The sequence below is a fragment of the Emydura macquarii genome, unplaced genomic scaffold (genome assembly GCF_026122565.2).
Source record: "Emydura macquarii macquarii isolate MOO-44397 ecotype Brisbane River unplaced genomic scaffold, CSIRO-AGI_Emac_v2 contig_968, whole genome shotgun sequence".
In the NCBI taxonomy this organism is placed as follows: domain Eukaryota; kingdom Metazoa; phylum Chordata; order Testudines; family Chelidae; genus Emydura; species Emydura macquarii.
Genome location: NW_027131105.1, coordinates 10242483 through 10262381, shown reverse-complemented (window position 1 = coordinate 10262381; position 19899 = coordinate 10242483). Strand labels below are relative to the sequence as shown.

The window sequence follows — 19899 nt, the reverse complement described above, 5'->3', positions numbered from 1 at the left end:
CACCTTTAAGCTGCTTTTGGCATTTTCATGTGTTTTGCATCCATGTGTAATTCTACCATAAGAAAGGTGCTTCTTACTTCCATTAGTGCATTCCTTTGTGTGACTAGAGTAGTTCAATCCAAACTAAATGTGACATATACATTCTAACATTCTGTATGCTAAAACAAATACAGAAACATTACATTATGCTTTTATAAGATTATATACATTTATAAATTCAGCCACGGTTGCCACAAGCAGCCATTTAAGATGACAATGTTTACTAACATTTTAAATATCAGCAAACTTTCAACAGAGAAAAATATAAATCCAATCATTTAAATTAGCAAATGCAAACTTATAATTTTGCAATATGAAAAATGCAATGTTTAACTGTAGAAATAAAATTCAGATGAAAGATACAATTTGCTGAGTATTCTGTGAGAACCACACATTTTTCACAACCATTGCAGTTCTTAAGGGATAATTTTCGAACGCCTTACAAATTATTTTTAGCTGCTCATTGCATACTGCTGAAGCCATGGATTCCCTACAGAAATACCCTTAATTTGTAAAGCTTTACTATGGACATCTGCTGTTGAAATAATGAGTTATTTGCACAGATTTATTTTGCCAGTCAAGGTCACTGACAAACAATTTCGACAATGCAATGTAGAATATTTCTATAAATGCAGTGTTTCCCCACCCCAAACTTTGGAAGACCTTTATTCATGAAAACATCAGGATAGCTTGTTCACTGCCTGCCATTTGGAAAGATAGCTAAAAAAAATGGATTTTGCTATTCTTATCTTTCAAACAGGGGTCACCTTGTCACTTTGTTTTCAGAGTCGATATATGGAAAATGGAGAAGAAGAAAGTGGCCCTTCTTGCAAATTTGTTCCCAATTTAGAATAGGAGATAAAACCACAGGAATTTCACTATGTTCTCTACAGAAAATGCCCATTGATGGTTATACAGATAGAGGGAAACACAATTACTGGGTGCCATACATAAAACTTGCAGAAGAAGAATAAAAATTTAACTTCATTACCCTCAAGTGACCCCACTTCCAATTGGAGGATGCCCCTCCTTGGATATCAAAGTAGGCATCTTAATTACATTAAACATAGCATATCTATGATTTGCGACAATTAACAAAATAAGACACCAATTTTTGCATAACAATAACCTGCTATTTGTTGTTTGCCAGGTGGTACAAAGGCAAAGGTACAGAGACTTTAAAGCATCCAAAAAGTATGCTTATTTGAACCTCTTTGGTTTGCAAAACATGGCTGGAAAGGTCATATTAATTCCATTCACACAAGATCATTGGTACTTCTTGATTGTGTTATCTGAAATATGACTGCATGCTCCTCTGGTAAGGCAGCCAGCAACATCAACCACCTGGATATGGCATTGACCCATCATGGGGGAGGGACAGATGATTCAGTGACAGCAAAGTACATGACTACACCATCTTACCAATAGGGGTTGAGCCTGTGGTCAGCTTTACAATGTTAGAGAGGGATCCACAGATTTGGAGCCAGAGTTTTCCATAGACTTCTTGCCTTTGTGGATATTGCAAACTAAACTTCTTCCACAGGACTGCCATTCCTGCTTCAAGGAAGGAATGAGAACCTGCAAATCCTGTGGATTTTTGGAAGTAAAAGGTTTTCCATTGAAAGGGACAAACTAGCTAATCCATGGTATTTAATTTAGGATGAATTTATTTATAATCCACATAATTGTAGCAAATCAAACAACAAATTGCTTAAAATTCAAAGCAGCACAGAATTATCTTAATTTCAAAAAACCAGTCAAGATTCTCTGCCATGTAATGTAATCAAGGAATTATATTGTTGGCGGCAATGTCCTTTGGCAAAACACCTCTAGAACCTGCTATTAGAGCTCATTACTAGATCCACACATCTGTTAAAGATTTCCCACTTTAACTACACTGTTCAAAAACAACAGCATAACAGAACTGGCCAGGAGTGAGGTGCAGAATCCTCTCTGAAGTTCACTATACATATCAACATACAGATCTATTCTATCTGGGCAGCACTTAGATTCTATATGATGAGTGCTATAGAGAAGCCTAAAATAAATGGATTAGGCAACTGTGGCACTCATGCTCAGAAATTATGATTATATTAGCAGAAAAATATCCCCCCAAGAACTGTGCTATTAGATAAAAGCATCATTTCTAAATGGTGAAATGAACTGTGTATGAGTACATGCACGTGTGCATGCAAATGCCTTGAACACTGAGTGTACATTCTGCTTTTTACTGAAGCTATTAGTATACACCTCAATATTAGACTTATGAATATGAAGAGAATATGCCAAATGTATTAGGCCTTTGGAAAAATATAAACTAACTGTGTTTTCCACTAAAGCACGCAAGGACATTGCAAGGGATTTACTAAGCATTACTGCTGATTATAATGTTCAGTGGCTTACAAACTGGCGTAATGATTAAGTAAATCACCGTCTTGACTGATGAGGAAAGCATATATTTTAGAAAACTTAGAACCTTTGGATGGTGTTTTAATGTAATGGCATGTTGATTTTCCTTTAAACATGGAACTTTTTATAGAATGAGCTATTCCTTTTAAGAGCTTTGCATGGTTGTAGTGACATTCAAAGTAGTAGCAGGTAAAACAGTGGGTAAACTGAACAGTACACAGTAGTTCATAAACAATTAATAGATATTTTATCCTATCTACTAATTCAACCTAATTTATCATACTGTAATAGAACAGAGGAAATATTTGACTAATTGTGAGGCATTTACAATATACTTAGTTCTTAAATGTAATTGGTAGTTACAGATTGTTAACCTATTGAAGTTAATGGTTTAATTTACAAGGCTCACATTTGTAAAAGTCTGTGCTGAGACTTTGAATTTGCAAAACTCACAAAGCATATGCTTACAGGCACATGCACATGCCACACTGGGTACACACTTTTAAAAATTTGAACCCAGGCCTTTAAAATGTCATTGACTGAGTCTACAGGACTAATTCTTAAACCACTACAAGTATCCTGAGATAACAGAGTGAAGAACAGAATTTTTCACAAACCTAATAATGGGTGGCTAAATACTAACAGGGAACTTGGAACATTCCCATATGGCAATTCAGTCAAACTTCACTTCCCTGAAGCTTGACTAACCAAGAGTCTTAGTTATGGGAAAGTTGACAGGTCCCCAGAGTTTGATTCCATTTACACGTCAAGTGCTGATTTAGGCACAAGGACCTGAATGTAAGAGTTTGAATACACCTATGGCCAGCACCATAAAAACTCAAAAGTGACTCATGATTGTGGGTATCTCCATGGAGTGTCCAACTTGTGACAGCTTAAATGGCCATGATAATTAGAGAGTGGGTGTTCACTGAAAATCAGGCCCCTTTAAAGTGTCCCAAGCTGGATATCCAAAAACGGAGATAAGCAAAATCACAGTGTGCCCCACACTTGAAATTTAAGCCTGAAACATAGCTGTTGCCATCTCCTCCTTAGTTGTTTATGGCTGAGGGGATCTGGCTAACAGACCTACATCTACTAAGTGTGGTCATTCAAGTTATCTAAGGGATTTTAGTGTCCTTTAATTAGCTTTCTTTAATTTTGAACTATTGTAATGACTTTGTACAAATGGTGAGTATTTATCAGTTTGCTTGAACTAATGTGAAAATAAAGTGTGAGCAAAGAAGTGAGATGAGGTTGGGAGGTCTCTGAAAGAATTGAGCAAAAACATGACCTGTCCATAAGTTCAAGTAGAGTTGCCTACCTCTGGTTAACTATCAACACAAAGCACCAGTTTAGGATTAAAATATGGGAAGCAGTGATTTAGCACTGAAAGTAGAATTCTGAAGATGACTGATGAGGGGACTGTAGAGAAAAAGTAATAGCCAACAAGGGTATGTAAGTAAAAGGATGGAGCATGTTTATGAACTGATCTGCGGAGATTTTTGAACAATAATTTCTTTTTATTTTATTTATTTATTGCATTTCCTCTCTTCTAAGTAAATAAAAGATTCTCTTTGAAAAGTTAAATATTTGAAAGTGGAAATGCCCTCGTTCAGTTTTTATATGGGATGATTCATTTAAAGGTGTAAAAACCGTATTATATATTTGCATAATATAGTGTTGTGGAGAGATAGGGAATATGCAATTAAATTGTCAGAGAAAAGGGCTGTTGCTAGGTTGCCTTTACCTGAAAATTACTTTCATTCTCCTACTTTTAATTTACAAAATGGCTTGATACTTTAAAACTTTATATTGTAAGCAAATAAATGTATATTTAAAAATAGTAATGAAAATACTTTAAAACAATCTACAGTTTTACTATGAATAAATGGCATTAATGGATTACCTTAATTCTAGTAAGCCATGTACAACATGTTCATTTGCATTAAATCGATCACCTGAGCATTTATTTCTATCACACCACAAAGTATCACTGGACAAGTGTAAAAGGATATATAAAAAATAGGTGTCACAGTCAATATGACTTTTCTTTGTGCACTCCAGCATTGACACTATAAAATAATGCATCTGGTTTCTCAAAACTTTAGTCTATTTTTATTCATTTGGCAAAGAATAGTGAGCAACCCAATACTTACTGTGTCCTTGTGCTCTGACACCAACTACTATGGAGTTTTATGCACCTGCTAAATGTGGCTTGTTATTATGTGATACTTGAATGACAGATTCCTTGGAACTTTAAATACCACATTCCTACAGAATGATAATATACTGTGCAAAGTAATTAATCAGAATTGCACTAGGTAAGAAGTATCTTCCCTTCTCTTTTTAACTTTTACCTCTTTGTAGTGGGAAAATAATTGCAGCATCTAACGATTAGGTTCAGATTCTGTCATCCTTACTGAAGCTGAGTAGTAACTTGCTGCACAAATTAGTGCTATTGTTTTGAAAAGGTGTATTTGCGAAGTAAACTACTAATTAATATGCCTACTAATTAATATTCTGAGTGGCAGAATCTGGCCCTTAGAGACAAGATACACAAATCTTCTGGTTTACATATACCCCAAAAGGCTATGAAAATTGGCTGATCTCCCGGCCACCCTCTTAAGGAAACAGGTTGGCTTGATTTGTAAAGGGAAAACAAAAACCCCAACTAAGAGGCGTGCAGTAGTGAAGCTGCGGAGGGGCTCGCCACCCCACTTACTACTCCTTAATCTTGGTTTGTCTCCAACCGTGGCACTCTGCAGGTGCAACAATTGCTTCAGCACTCTTTTATCTACCTCCAGCAGAAAGGGGACATTCCTGGACATACATGGAGCTGTGGGAAATACTGGGGTGTCTTTCTCCACCAACTGCCATTTGCTGATAAGGAGTTATAGTGGAGGTGTGTACTATGCTCCAAGGGTAGGTTTTGGATGGGAGGAGAAATCTGACTTGGGCTGGGAGAAATCTTCAGACCAAAAGGCTCTTTTCTTCATCTCCCCAGTTCAGCTCAGTTTTGGAACTGGGGTCACACAGGTTAGGAAGACCATAAATGACCTTGAGTTAGCCTGGAGTTTCACTTAATTAGATATACCTTAATCAGGAGTTGCTTGTAATCAGAGACTGAAGTTCTTGCTTGATAAGTAAGGGTTCTGATGCTTTTAAAACAAGCTTGTGAATACAACGTTGCCCTGACTTAAAACAGTAATGTAGGGATCGCAGGAAGTTTTGTCTGCACGCAGGGCCCATCTAATGCTTTGCATGTGATAAGGTGACTAATTTTGACATTCAAATATAAATGTCCAACAGAAAAAAAAGTTCTATTTAAAAATATCGCAATAGGAAATAATCAAAACAACAGAACAAAGCTACTAGGTATTTTCCCCTTTAGAACCTCCTACCTGACCTCACCCTCCTTTGGTTTTATGTAAATTAACAAGATTTCTGCAATTCCACATTTTCACCAATAGGTGGCACTAGTAATTTCTACTTTGGTTGGAACAGACAAGGAACCCTCAGTTACGGACATTAGAAGGAGAAAAAACCACTTGTTCTTACAAGCCAGTTTGTCTAATAACTATAAGCTATTCTTCTGCTGTAACCTTTGCATTCTGAAATGGACATGATTATGACATTCAGACTAGATTTTCCAAGCAGTATCATCTTTTTATATACTTACTATTTAAACTGACTTAGAAAGGTCTTCAAATGACAGCATCAGTATTTATTAAAATGCAATACAGAGATACTCAACAAACATTCAGAGTATTTAAAATGTCTCATATTAGCAAAATATCATATTGCTTTTGCATATCCTGCAGCATTAGACATTCAGACACATTAACAGTCTCTTTGTTAATGGCTATTTCCATACTCCTCTCTGAAAAGCAAATAGGACTAGATAGATTTTAGAGAAAGGTTTGTAAATTAGTTGAGAGATTCTAGAATGTATCTGTTCTCAGGCAGTAAAGGGAAAATAAGAGCATTTCTCTACTTGTATCCTAGAAACCTAAGGGGATGGACAGTGGACTAAGCCTAAGGTCTGACAAGATTCCCCAGGTCTGCTCAGTCCTTCATCCTTCTGAGGTAGATTCACAGACCACTGTGCAGTTTACTGCTTGCTTATGGGTCTTTTAGCTGATGCCTTAAAAATCCAAGGTACTGTCTACTCTGTGGTGACACTAAAGTTCCCTTGACAATTTTTATATGGGCAGAAATTTGCCTTAATGTTCTTGATCAAAATTTTCCCCTATCATTGTTGTGCAGTGTGATGTGTATCTGTTAACTGCTGTCCTCCATCCCAAACGTGGCTAGATTACAGTGGTGCTGTTTTGCATATGTCTGTGAATTCCTTGGGCACCATTCAGAATGAGAGGTGCTATACAATGTAAAAACTAGGCTATGCCGTGGCTTTTGGGCCACAACCTGTATACAGGGGTGAGGTGAATGAAAGGACCAAATCAGAATTCCTTCAGTGTCCTTAGGGAGGTGGCCAATGGAGTGGAAGCTGTGCCAATCATCTTTGAAAAGGAACATGCTCTGTGATGTCTCAGCTTTGCTGGCCATGTCTTTATTCACCCTGCCTCCTCCCTTTCTGACTCACTTTGAAGAGTTGGTCACAACAATTATATTAGATCTTCTTTCTCCTTGTATTTAGGGAGAGCAAGGATTGGGACTTCTTACTCCTTCCTTCCTTCCTTACTCCTTATGAGCAACTGGGCTGGGTCAACTATTACTGTATTATTCCCGCTTTCCATTTCTAAGTATCAAAGCACACTAAAGGCAACCTTCTGTTAAAGGTCAACACATACAAGCTGTGGTCTATCAGTTCGAAATTTAACCACATCAGAGAATACTACAGGAGTACAATAGTCAAATGTGCGACAGCTGACCATAAAATCACACTGTTGCTACCATTCGCACAAGCTGCAGAAGAGAAGCTCATTCCTGAACTGCGTCATTCCTAATCAGCTGCATTGCCACCAAAAATCAAAATTGCCCCGATCGTGCTAGGATAAAATCAACAACAAAACGCGCCACAGGTTGACCATGCAGCACTGGCAATTTAAAAAACATGCTTTTTAAATGTAGATTTGATACAGAAGTCACTGAGGGAAAATAATATGGAACACTAAGACATATCTTTTCTGAACGTTAACTGAATTTAAACTAATTTCTAAGTACAATACCCCATATAAACATTTTTCAGGCTTATTATCCATATTTCTGCTGCAATTGAATTGAGCTTTCTGAGTGCACACAAACACAATAAATATACCTATATATAAAGTCATAGTCTTGTTAGATGGAGTGGGAGGAATTTAAAAAGCATTTCATGTTTTTCTCAGTCAACTAAATATATTCTCACATTGAACTGGCAGTAGGGGATACAGACGGTAAAACAGCAGCAGCACTTAAATTCTGTGTGCCATTAAGAGTTGCCAAGCATTCTAACTCTACAAATTCATTGATTCTGAAGATCTCCTGCCATAATTATTGGGTTATGTTTCCTTCATTTGGAATAAACATTTCTGTTAGCATAGAGCCAGATAAATTAGCACAGATAAGAGGCTTATTACCAATGATGCTCTTCTACAAACAATGAAAACAAAAAGAGAAAGAAATACAAACAAAACAGAAGGGATTGCATAGACTGTAGCAGGAATTCAGTTTCTCCCCCATTGGTCAGATTTAAGTGGGGTTCCCCTTTAATATACATATGCTAATGTATTTTGTTGATAAAAAAGCCTTACAATTTTAGAGTGTTTTGAAAAAAAAAAATTCTGGTGCAGCTTTATTTTCAGTAAATATCTCTATGGTGAACACAATGATTTTACACTAAAGGGGCAATCTCAGTTGTCAGTGTGCTGTAATCCATTGATTTAATAGGAAACAGGAATATTTAATTCACAAAATAGAAAGTGAGGTTTTGGCAGAATTTAGACTTTAGATATAAGGGCTTTTGAAAATATTACTTGAAATGACTTAGGAGCTCAAGTCCCATTTTCAAAAGAGACTTGGGACCTGACTTAGGACCATATTTTTAAAGGTATTTAGGCATTGCTCTTAGAGTAGGAACATCAAGCTGATTTAGGAGTCAAAGTCTCCTTGAAAGTCAATGGGGCTCAGGAACCTAAGTCACTTTTGAAAATGAAATGAAATGAAAACTAAGTGAGATAGGCATTGCAACCCTGTCATAGCACTGCCTAAATACCTTTACAAATCTGGGCTTTGTCACATACGAATTTAAGTCTCACGGGTACTTTGGAACATACTACTCATAATCCTTTGCAAATCTCTGAATAAGTAAATTGTCCAGTGAAACCGCAACTTCCAGTCACTCACCACTTCTCCACTTCCCACTCCTCCGACCTTATTTATTCATTTTTACAGTAAGTAGAAGATCTTAGTACAATATGAACTAAAAAGTGTACTGGACACAAGGTAGTTGTACTGTCACTTGCTCCATGGGAAAAAATGGAATTGATAAGACCCATTTATGCTCTGCAACTGAAATATAAATAGAATAATGCATATAATTGTTGTCTAAAGAGCTGTTATTGTCTGAGGGATAATTCTATGCAAAAGTAGTTGCTGCAACTGCAGTGAGTGTGTGAGTGAGAATTACTCTAAGAAAACTCTTTTACAACCCTTTGTACTGAAAAAGCTCCAGTGGCCAGATTTTCTAAAGTATACAAAATTGGGATCAGATTGTTTTTAAAGAGCTCAGCTCCTATATATAGCACCTAAATGCAGTGGCCAGATTTTCAAAACATCCCAGGGCCCAACAGCTCCCACTGGAAAGCTCTCACCTGTTGGCTGCAGTGCTCGTTTAAAAATATGGTACTAAACTTATTTCCCTGTAGATTGCCAGTTCAAATCCAGCATCAGGACAAGGGATCCAAACTCAAATCTCCTGACTGTTTCATGGCCTACATAAAATTATTATTACTAAACAACAGATTTGCTGAAAAGGGATTAAAGGTGGTTGAGTGTGACATACCCCCAAAGCAAGTCCTAAAGTACAAGGAATGTCATGTTATAGGACACCTGTTAATTATGCCCTAAAGACCAGACTGCACATTTGCATTGATGGAGATAGACTTTGTCCCTCCACAAGGAACTTCATTTTGTCTGCAACTCATAAAGGAACACATTATACACAACACATCAGTATCCTGCATAGTACAATGAAAAACCTTAATTATATACACAGCAGCATTAGCCATTATCCAGGTTGACATTTGTGCACAAGTAAAGTGTTTTTGTATATTTTTATAGGGGAATGACGAGGTTATAATTAAGATTTTCTGTTATACTGAGAGGGAGAACAGTAAGTTGGGTATAATGTATTTTCATCAACTGGAGGCAGAAGGGTATTTTTCCTGTGACACTGTGGAATCTATTTTGTCAGTAAAGATATGCTGAGTTTTAGGGAATAGATAAGAGGTGTCCCATTATTTGTCACATCCTTACTTTTCAGGGATTGTGTGCTGGGGATAAGACTCACTTAACCAGCTTGAATCCCATTTAAACTAATTTTTTGTTTGTTTATGGAATTTTCTGAGTTACCTTAATATGACATACATAGGATGGTTTGGGGTTGGTAGGAATGCCCTCCCCCAACTTTCCCTCCAGTGGGATAGGAAAGGGAGCCAAAGAGGTAGAGACGGGCAGGGCGAGCTAATTGTGTGTGGGGGGAGGTGAAGGGAAGTGGAGGGAAATTAGATGTATTTCTATCCTCTCCAACTCCAGCACAATGGTTTCTGCATTACAGAGGCAAGGTCAGCTTATTTATGGCCACATCTGCTGCACTGGACCAACCACAATTCTTCAGGATAGAAGAGCCTCCATCAAAGCTGTAGAGTAAAAAGCAGAGGCCGGAAAGCACTCTAACAATGGAGCTCAAAAGTTCTCTCAGCTGGGAACCCCAGATGCTGCTGTTTGAAAGAGATGAGGTTCACAGCTTCCCTCCTTCCAAAAAACACTGTATTGCTTCATTTCCACTGGAAACAAGAACCAAAAGGTGATCATGTTGCCCAGGGACAATCTCACTTTGACATAAATATAGTTCTCAAATGTACTGCATATCAGTTGAATCAGGCTCCCAGTTGGTAGGGAAAGAAAGAAGGAAGAGATCCCCATCAAAAATTAAAATGTCAACTCTTCTAAACATTGATGTTTATATTTGTGTGAACTTCACAGTCTTTAATGCCTTATACCACTTGCTTAGAAGGCAGTTAAATACTAACTGCCCCATTTTACAAAGGAGGTAATCAAAAGTATGTGTAAGTCACTTCTAGCAGACCTGGGAACAGAGCCAAGGTCTTCAATATGGCAGCCCGAACCTCTCAACTCAACCACACTGCCTCTCTGAAAGAATCTGACAAATCTATGAGCTTGGGTACACACTGGTTGTAACCACTAGACCACACTATTCTTCCTAAAATGGGAATAAAATCTTATATTCCTGATTCCCAACACTCTAGTGCTGTGTAACCCAGTGGCAAAGGGAGTATTGCTTTTCACTTTAGAGGCTGCTCCACAAAAAGCAGAAGTTACCCCTGATGCTTAAGTAATAGAGGTTTGGGTTTAGGATATGAAGATACTGGATTCAAATGCCGATAATGACCTATGTAGAGGATTTATGATAGAATTCCTGTTTTCCAAGTTTATTTTTTTCTTTTTTAAAATAAATTGGTGTATTTAATTGATAGCATGAAAATATTGTTAAAAACAGGATTTATATTGGAAAACCATTTAAGTTGGTAATAATGGTACAACACATAACAAAGCACAGGTATTCCAATTTCCATCAATTTTCCACACGCTTTGATGTCCCACACTGGCAGATTTGAAGGTTGAGAAATATAACAGCAAAAGTGCTCTAGTAAAATAGGGGTCAGATTTTACATGGCAGCCTATGCTTTCATTTATTGGAAATGGTAGCCATCTTTACAAGGAATGCCTTCCCAAACAGTAAAGTAGTGGTCCTATTTACTGAGTGTATTAGTGGTATCAATTCCATTGGGTACTATCAGATCTGTTGTAAATAAATCACAGGAAATAGTGGCCATTTGAGAAAAGGAAAATTGTGAATAAAATGGTGAAGACAGGAAAAAATAATTGTTGATAACTTTGCTGAATTACAACCCAATTGTTTGAATTGTGGGTTTGATAGTAGCTGGTAACAAAGTCTAACTACATTGAATGTGTGAATTATAACAAACCAGACATTCATTACTAAAAAAGTTTGAAAAATTTCAGATACTGGAGAAAAATTTCTGAAAGGACCAATTTTTTAATTAATTTTAACTCAAACCAAACAACAGACAACTGAAAATCACAGAAAATCCATGTTTTACCTACAGATTATGCACTGTACATTTGGGAAAGATATACTTTATTATTCATACAAAACTAAGAGGTTTAATACCCACATTAGGTGAAAAAACTGACCCTAACCTTAATACAGAAACACTACCATACTACTAAGGCACCCATAACCATGGTATTTGGATACTCCCCAATCTTGGAGTCTAATTCTGTTTCATTTGTGCACTCAAAAATCCTATTGACTTCAAGGCTAGTCTGACAGTATGTAGGGGCAATACAAGACCTTTAGTAACAAAAAGAGGTTAACTTCAAGTTCCTTTCCTTTCTCCTTTCACAAATGCCCAGGTGAGGGCCAGTAGGGGAGGGAGAATGCTTGTAGGGAGGCAGAGCTCCACACCTAGATTCATGTATTTTAGGAGTCAAAGGGACCATTATGATGATCATCTAGTCTGATCGCCAACATAACATCAGCCATAGGATCTGAATTAATTCTTCCTTCACATCCAATAGCTGTGGTTGAACTAAAGTTCATCTTTCAGAAAAACATCCAAACTTGACTTTAAAATTTCCAGTAATGAAGAATCCATCACACTTCTTGGTAAGGTTTTTCAATAGTTAATTACCCTCACGGTTATAAATTTGTCCCTTATTTCTAGTCTGAATTTGTCTGACTTCAACTTCCAGCTATTCCATCTTGTTATACCTTTCTCTGGTAGACCAAAGAGCCCTCTATTATCAAATTTCTGTTCCCCATGTAGGTACTTCTAGATAATGATCAGGTCACTCCTTAACCTTCTCTTTGATAAACTGAATAGACTGAATTCCTCGGGTCTCTCACTATAAATCACGTTTTCCAAATTCTGAAGAACATGTTGAATCCTGCTACCCTGGAGAGATTTTTGTTACATTTGTTTTTGCTTAATATAACTCATTCTGGTTTATAATTATGAATTATAAATATTGCTCCTATAAGTACTGAAAAATCTTTGCTGATAACTGCTGTGTTATTACTGCTATGTCAACCCGGCAGTTTACAGGGGGACTTGGGTGCCCAGCAAACACAGACTTAAGCGCTTAGGGAGAGGAGGCCTGCAAAGACCTTCAGTTGAACTTTGGAGATGTTTTCTTTCAAATTGTTCTTTCTGAATGAAATTTCCACTGAGTCAGAACGTCTGAGAAAAAATAAGGAATTCATGCACTACTTTTGTGTAGGAATAAACAAACAATTTTACCTGCAACCACTGGAGATTTTCTGTCATCTAAAAGTTGAATGGCAGTGCTAGCTGTCACCACATTGCTTTTGTTTGCTGTTTCTAAAAGGGATAAAAAAAAAACCCTATTCAAATCAGAACATATTGCAGTGTAAGGATGTTCAGCTGTAGATTTTTAGTTTGAAAAAAGTATCAAATATTCATATGAATTTAATTCTCCGGAAAACTGCTGATTTGACATTCAATTATAGCCTCTATTTATCTACAAAACAGGTACAGCACAGGCAGTGACACTTCAATATCCCCACAATGCCCCACAGATGAGCCTTAACCTTGACCACAACTGAGTCTTCACGAACAATCAATTCTTGGCTTCTCTACTGAGAATGAAAACAAGTGATGCTTTTTTGTGATGTGGACACTCGCTCTTCTAGGATTAGACTGAGGTCATTATACATGTCTCATACAGAACTCTAGGATGCAACTTCAATCTATGCAAATGTTCATTGTATAAAATGATAAAACAAACATCCTAGCCAACCATGTGTCAGAGAGATCATTGTAAATGTTTCTCTTAGTACTTGCTTTTCCTCAGGGTTTATTAAACTTGTTTGCTTCAAGTTCATGTGTGAATTAAAGAAGAGAGATTTCTTAACCAGTCTATGGCCATTTCCAGAGGATTTAAGGCCAAAATTTTCAAAAGTGGGTTAAAAGAACTGGATGTTCAGAACTTTAGAAAATCAGGTCACTTATCAAGGTGCCTAAATATTGACATGGGAGTCTAATTTTAGGCACCCATTTTTTGAAACCTTGGCCTGTATATCTATTTTATTGTTTTTTCTCTCACTTAAATGACTTGATCCTCTGATATCTTCAGTAGGCCTTTTCCATCCTTTGCTCTGTTTGCTGTACCATATTTTTTCTTCCCTTTCTTTCTCTTTTATACCAAGATCACTAGTGTATTATTAGTGTCAACATTAATGTCAACATCTTCCACCTTGTGTGAAATAACAATGCAATTTAAAGCTTCTTCACTATCTGTTAAGAATTTCAGCGTATTCTGGGTCTGATTTTTCTTTCTTACACTGGTTTTACACCCAGGCAACTATTGACTTCAATGGAGTTACTCCAGATTTACATTAGTGTAAGTGAGAGAAGAATCATGCATTTCACTTTTAAGCCACATTTCTAGGTTTCATTTGGGGCACTGTAAAAAATGCACTTAGTTACAGGATTGGTGAACTTGGTGAACATTTCAGTGCAGATTTCAGAAGATGAGACTCAGGTCAAAACCCTTTCCTGATTACATCAATGTATATGGGATCTTCCCAGTGTTATACATGGTTCAGTATTTAAAATATTACAGACCTGTACTAAATGGGATTGAATAGACAAAGCTGCCAGGTATCTGCTCGGCGGCTCTTCTATACCAGAGTGGAAAATGATCAGCATTAAAAATATTCTCTTTGTCTTCAGCTGTCAGGAAGTCTCTTGAAAGAGAAGAAAAAAAATACTTGCTGCTTTTTGTATATCACAAAAACATTTCAAGCTTGAAAGTGAAAACAAAACAGCATCCTAGCCTTTGGGAAAGAAAATGGACTTCTATTTTGGGTTGTTTTCTATACATTTATGCAGTAAACGAGGCAACTATATCACTGAATAATTATTCTTGATATATTTGCAGTATCTTCTCAGACAACAAAGCTGGTAGCAGCCCTGCCATGTGCAAACTGAGAAGAGTGGAGAAAGGGGTAAAAAAACTCAACCAAAGTCAAATAGTACTTTGGAAAACTGTAGTACTGTAGAAATTAAGAAAAATGCCTTTTTCTTTAAAGCAGCATGTTGAAATAATGTTTTACTTTTTAAACTAGCTATGTGTGGTGGAAGAGGTGTTGTAATGAGTGAGGGCAACTGTTTCAAGCAAATCAAGTTCAAGTTTTGAGTTAGACCAACATGATTAACAACCTTGCTTCCCAAGAAAATATGGGGTTGGGGTGAACAATGGCTATATTCTTCCCCCAAAAAGGATGTCAAAGAAAGCTTAGTGAGGTGAAGGGAGGGATCATATGAGAAAAAAATGCAACTATCTTCTCTGTGCTCCTTGATTCCAGTGTGCTGGATGAGGACAACAGCAGCACAAGCTGCAAGGCCACTGATTCCAGCCAACAGATTTTCCACCCGACAACAATAGTGTGTATTCAGATTAATACCATGCAAAAAATCCTTAGTTATCATAAGCATAAGGAGCAGATTACCTTGCACAAAACACATACATGTTTTCCTGACATTTGCAATACAGAGAGCCTCTTGCAATAAGCTACAGTAACTAGAGGAAGTTTGTTTTAGAAAGCTCCATTTTAAGAAACACATACTTCCAAAAATTGCAGCATAGGTATTGCGGCATTTTCTGGCACTGAAATCAGTATGTTCCACACATATTTGCACTTGCATATTGCAAATTCCTTAGAAATAGGTCCTAAAGACAAAATCTGGGTAAAGATGTATTAGGAAGGCCAAAATGAATGCTTTCTTTCTTAAAACCTTTTCACACATCTATAACTCTGCTTTTTAATGCATTTCTACCATTGTCCTTGCAGTTTAATTGAGAGTCATATGTAGCTGTAAGAGAAGAGAAGTACCTCTTCCTACACAATGCTAAATATTGCTGTAATGTTGATTTTCCTAGAATTACATTAAATATTATTAGCTCTATTAAAAGGATTGAAGTATTCATTGTAGATAGTGGATGGAGCATAAAAATAGTAATACTGTCAGCATGATTTGCTAATGATATGACATGTATAAACTAAGAGCATTTTCCTCCTACTGCTGAAGTCAATAGGAGTTTTGCCATGGACTTCAGAGGGAACAGGATTGGATTCTAAGTAAATAAAAGTATATATCAAAGGTATAGCCTGATGGTTCTTTACCATTACAGGTTATTATAGAGGATTAGAATAGAAATATATGAGTAGATAGCAGAAAATTGAGTTTTACTAGATAATTCTGTGCGATTTTACTTTATGAAACCTAAGCCCTAAAACACCAACTTCTGTGTCATGCTAACTGTGGGAATTAACCTATTCTGAACAACTAATCTCTTTCAAGTTAGTCCATCTGAATTTTTATATTTAGCTTATATCTGCATGATATAAATAGTACTAACATATTGCTACAACACCTTTGCACTTATGCTCAGATCCCTAAAAGAACTTAAGTGCCTAACTCCCCTTTTAGATGCCCAAGTCCAAAATTTAGTTGACACTGAGATGCTCAAAACACCTACTAAGCTGCCGCCTAACCCTGGAGATGCTTAAAATCCCTCAGAACCTACATTTCCATGGTTTAAATCCCTGAGGCGACTACATTTCTGCTTCTGGGCACGTGCACTGCTATCTCAGTCCTGGCCAGTGCCTATCTTATGCCCAAACTCCAGCAAAGATCTTCAAACCAGGTGAAACTAGACATTGCCTCACTTTGCTTGCCTGGAGGGCCCAATCCAGTAGGTATGCTCAGAGCACACCTAGTACCACATACAAAACAAACAGGGAGGGAAAGAGGACTCTTTCACAAGCATTAGCCCAGTGGTTAGGAAACTCACTCAGGACATGGAAGACCCCAGTTCCATTCCCCCCACCTGATAAGGACCAGGGATTTGAACAGGGTTTCCCAACTCACAGTTGAGCACCCTAACAACTGGACTATAGAGTCAGTCACTCACTCACTCTCTGGTCCAGTGCAGAGAGGAGAGATTGAGAGAGACCCACACCAGAATATCCTAAAGTCCAGTGAGCTAAATATCATAAGGGAGGCCACCGCCTCTCCTCTTCACCTCTCCCTCCACCAACCCATTTTGGGTGCAGTTCGGTTGTGCTGCCACTGTTCTTACAAGAATTAGTTCAGGTGCCTGGTTCCAGGAAAGGGATCATGGCAGTGGATCCCAAGCAGAGATAGACACCTTTCTCCAGCCAGATGTAGCACCTAACACGTTGAGGGGCATGCCTTAGTACACACCCCTCTTATTGGCATCTGCTATTGGTTATTTAAGACAGCTCCCTACTTTGTGTGTTGGCTTTTGTGGATCTTGTTCTTATATGGCTAACAACTCTCCATTCATTATATAGGAAACCTGGGCACCTAACCTCGGGTTATCGGAAAGTCCGACTTTTAGGTGCATCGGAGGGGACCCTAAAAGTCATTATCGGAATGAAGGAAATACAGGTCTGTGGATTCCACTAAGCGGCTAGACACCTAAAAGTTAGGTGCTGCAACACTCAGAACTGCAACACCATTTTACTGTTGGGCAAACTGATGCACCCACGGTTTAAGTATCTTGCTTAAAATCATGCAGCAAGCCAATGCAAAGGTGGACATAGAATCAGCATTTCCTGACTCTGACACCCCTGCACTAATCTCCACACAACACTGCCACACCCCAAACTATCATATTACTTATACTTACTAAGTTTTGCACTTTTTCAAAGAATAAAACAATCACATTGACACCAAGCTGTTCAGAAAAAATTCCAACAATTTCCCATAATATTCAACATGATCCTGTCGTCTATATTGTTATCTAAGCTTAATATAATTGGCAAAGAATTATTTTTCCTTCTACACTGTGCAATATTCAGTATTAAGGACTTTTATAATGAGCAGCGTGATGACATTTTAAAAAATACTTTGGTGTGGCTTTTTCTCTTCCAAAAATTAACTTTATAAATATTCTAAGAGCAGGGTTGAGTGGCATAAATTACACTTTAAAGCCATAATAATCCACCATGCAAGCACCTCACAGTAGACTGAGATATGACACATTGCTAAACCTACATACAATCCTTCAAACTGAAGTATCCTAGCATATGTTATAAATAACATAATGCATATCTGCCATTCTGTGAGCCAAAGGCATTGAAGAATAAGTAAAATTAAATTTTGATTTAGTAATATCAGCATACTAAGTGTTACGGATCTTCAGTGGGAGGGAATTCCACAACTGGGGTGAATAATTGCTGAAAACACCTAAAGATATTTGTTTTGAGATGGGCTCAAAAAAAATTTGCACGATTTCCCCCGTTTTCTGTGGCTACAGTATCTTCTTAGTTTTGCTCTGAATAATCAAGATGTAAGTCTAACTACAGAAGGGTGGAAAAAAGCAAACACACGGACTGAAAAAAGGCTCCTATTATAGCTAATAAGCAGGTGAAAAATAGCACGTTATTTCCAAAAGTTACAGAAAAATCTAAAAAAGCCTACAGAACTGTTCTAATTTATTGTACATATTTCACTTTGCCAGTGTGAAACTTTGGTGAAGAAAAATAAGAGCATATCTCATAAAATTGAACATTTTTCTTATCTTCCCATCTGCCCCTCCAACACAGTCATGTGACTTACTGATTAGTAAGTTGTTCTGGTCCCACAAATAGGTTGATACGAGATAGACCCGTCCGGGTTCCAAGAAAGGCAACCTCTACTCCCTTGTCAGAGTTTCTGAAATAGAGCAGCACACAAGCAAAGATAACATGTCTAAACAGTAAATAGATAGAGCTACTGAAAGAGCATTTTTTAGTTTAGTCCTCTGATTTTTAAATGTATTGAAATGTGTGTTCATTTTTGTTAAGATAAACATATGCTGACTTTCACAAACACATAGCTTTGAAAAGTTATTTGGCTCCTGCAAGAAATCTCTTTTTTCAAATTGGGTACAAGAGCTTTGTGTGGTGGAATTACATGGAGACTAGGGCATGAAAGTGTGTGGGGTAAATATCACCATAGCTCCTCATAGTCATTCATCCAGGTCCCAGGCTGGGAACAGGGACTATAAACCCTGCTCACCCATTACATCATCTCTGAAGAGTTGTAACCACCAGGTCCATATTATCACAAAACCAGTGACCACACCTTTGGCGCTCTCACTACCAGCCTCCAACTCCCTATTCCTCCACAATGACCTATATCTGTACTGGCACAGGGGATTCAAAAGCGGCATAAGAGTCTCTCTGTACACACACACTGCAGTTGCCTTTCACGCATAGAGTGGAATAGCTGTGGTTCCATTGTGTTGGAGGACTCTGAAAAACCTTATATTGCTGTGTGAATTTCACCCTAAAAGCTTAGGGTATATTAACACAAATAATAGATTTATAGAAAATAATTTCTTATCTCTTAAGAATAGACTAGGTAACCCCTAGTATGTAGAATTAGATTTTACTACTGTTGGTTATCAGTTCAGTACAAATATAAGCAGAATTAATTTTACAGGGAGAATAATCAACACACTTTTTCAGGCTGGATTTTTGTTGTGTATTTTTAAACTTTGATCTTTTTTTAAACATTTGACTTAAACAGAATAAAACTTATACTTCCATGCTATTTTTCTCTTTTCACCCACAGTTACTCTGTGGATTTCCTAAAAATGGAGACGGAAAAATCACAATCCGAGTAATTACAAACCAACCTCAACTAATTACCTCACTGTATCATATGTGGCTTTACAATAACAGGCCTTTTCATACAACACAGAAAATTGTACAAACGTAACCAAATCTCAACTGGATAGTCTCCAGAATTCCTTTCCTACAATGATAGCTCACATAGGCTCTGCTAATCAAATTACCTATTCTCCCAATATATATCACATTTCTCTGCATAATATTATGGCTTTAGTGCATCATACGTAGTGTAAAAGCTCAAATAAAGGAATAGCTAATCTATTGTACAGTAGAGAGTTTAGTTCCAACCTGGTTTTGGAAAATTTTAAAACCTATATGCTTTCATATGCAAGATTTATGTCTAGAAAGTCTGACTGAATAATGTGCAAGGAATAATTTATGCAATTAATTTCACTCTTTTATGTACATAACCTGCTCTCGAACAAATTACAAATTTCACAAAGATATTCATT

At 37.2% G+C, this 19899-nt stretch overlaps 1 protein-coding gene across 1 annotated transcript in view; it reads right to left on the bottom strand.

The window, feature by feature from the left end:
• The window catches only part of CACNA2D3 (calcium voltage-gated channel auxiliary subunit alpha2delta 3), a 665237-nt gene that overhangs the window by 100697 nt on the left and 544641 nt on the right, over positions 1-19899 (bottom strand). The window contains exons 24-26 of the mRNA XM_067544184.1: positions 18390-18485; positions 14364-14485; positions 13017-13097 (exon numbers count right to left, since the gene is read on the bottom strand). Of these exons, the coding sequence (XP_067400285.1) occupies positions 13017-13097; positions 14364-14485; positions 18390-18485 (299 nt within the window). The remainder of the gene's footprint in view (positions 1-13016; positions 13098-14363; positions 14486-18389; positions 18486-19899) is intronic.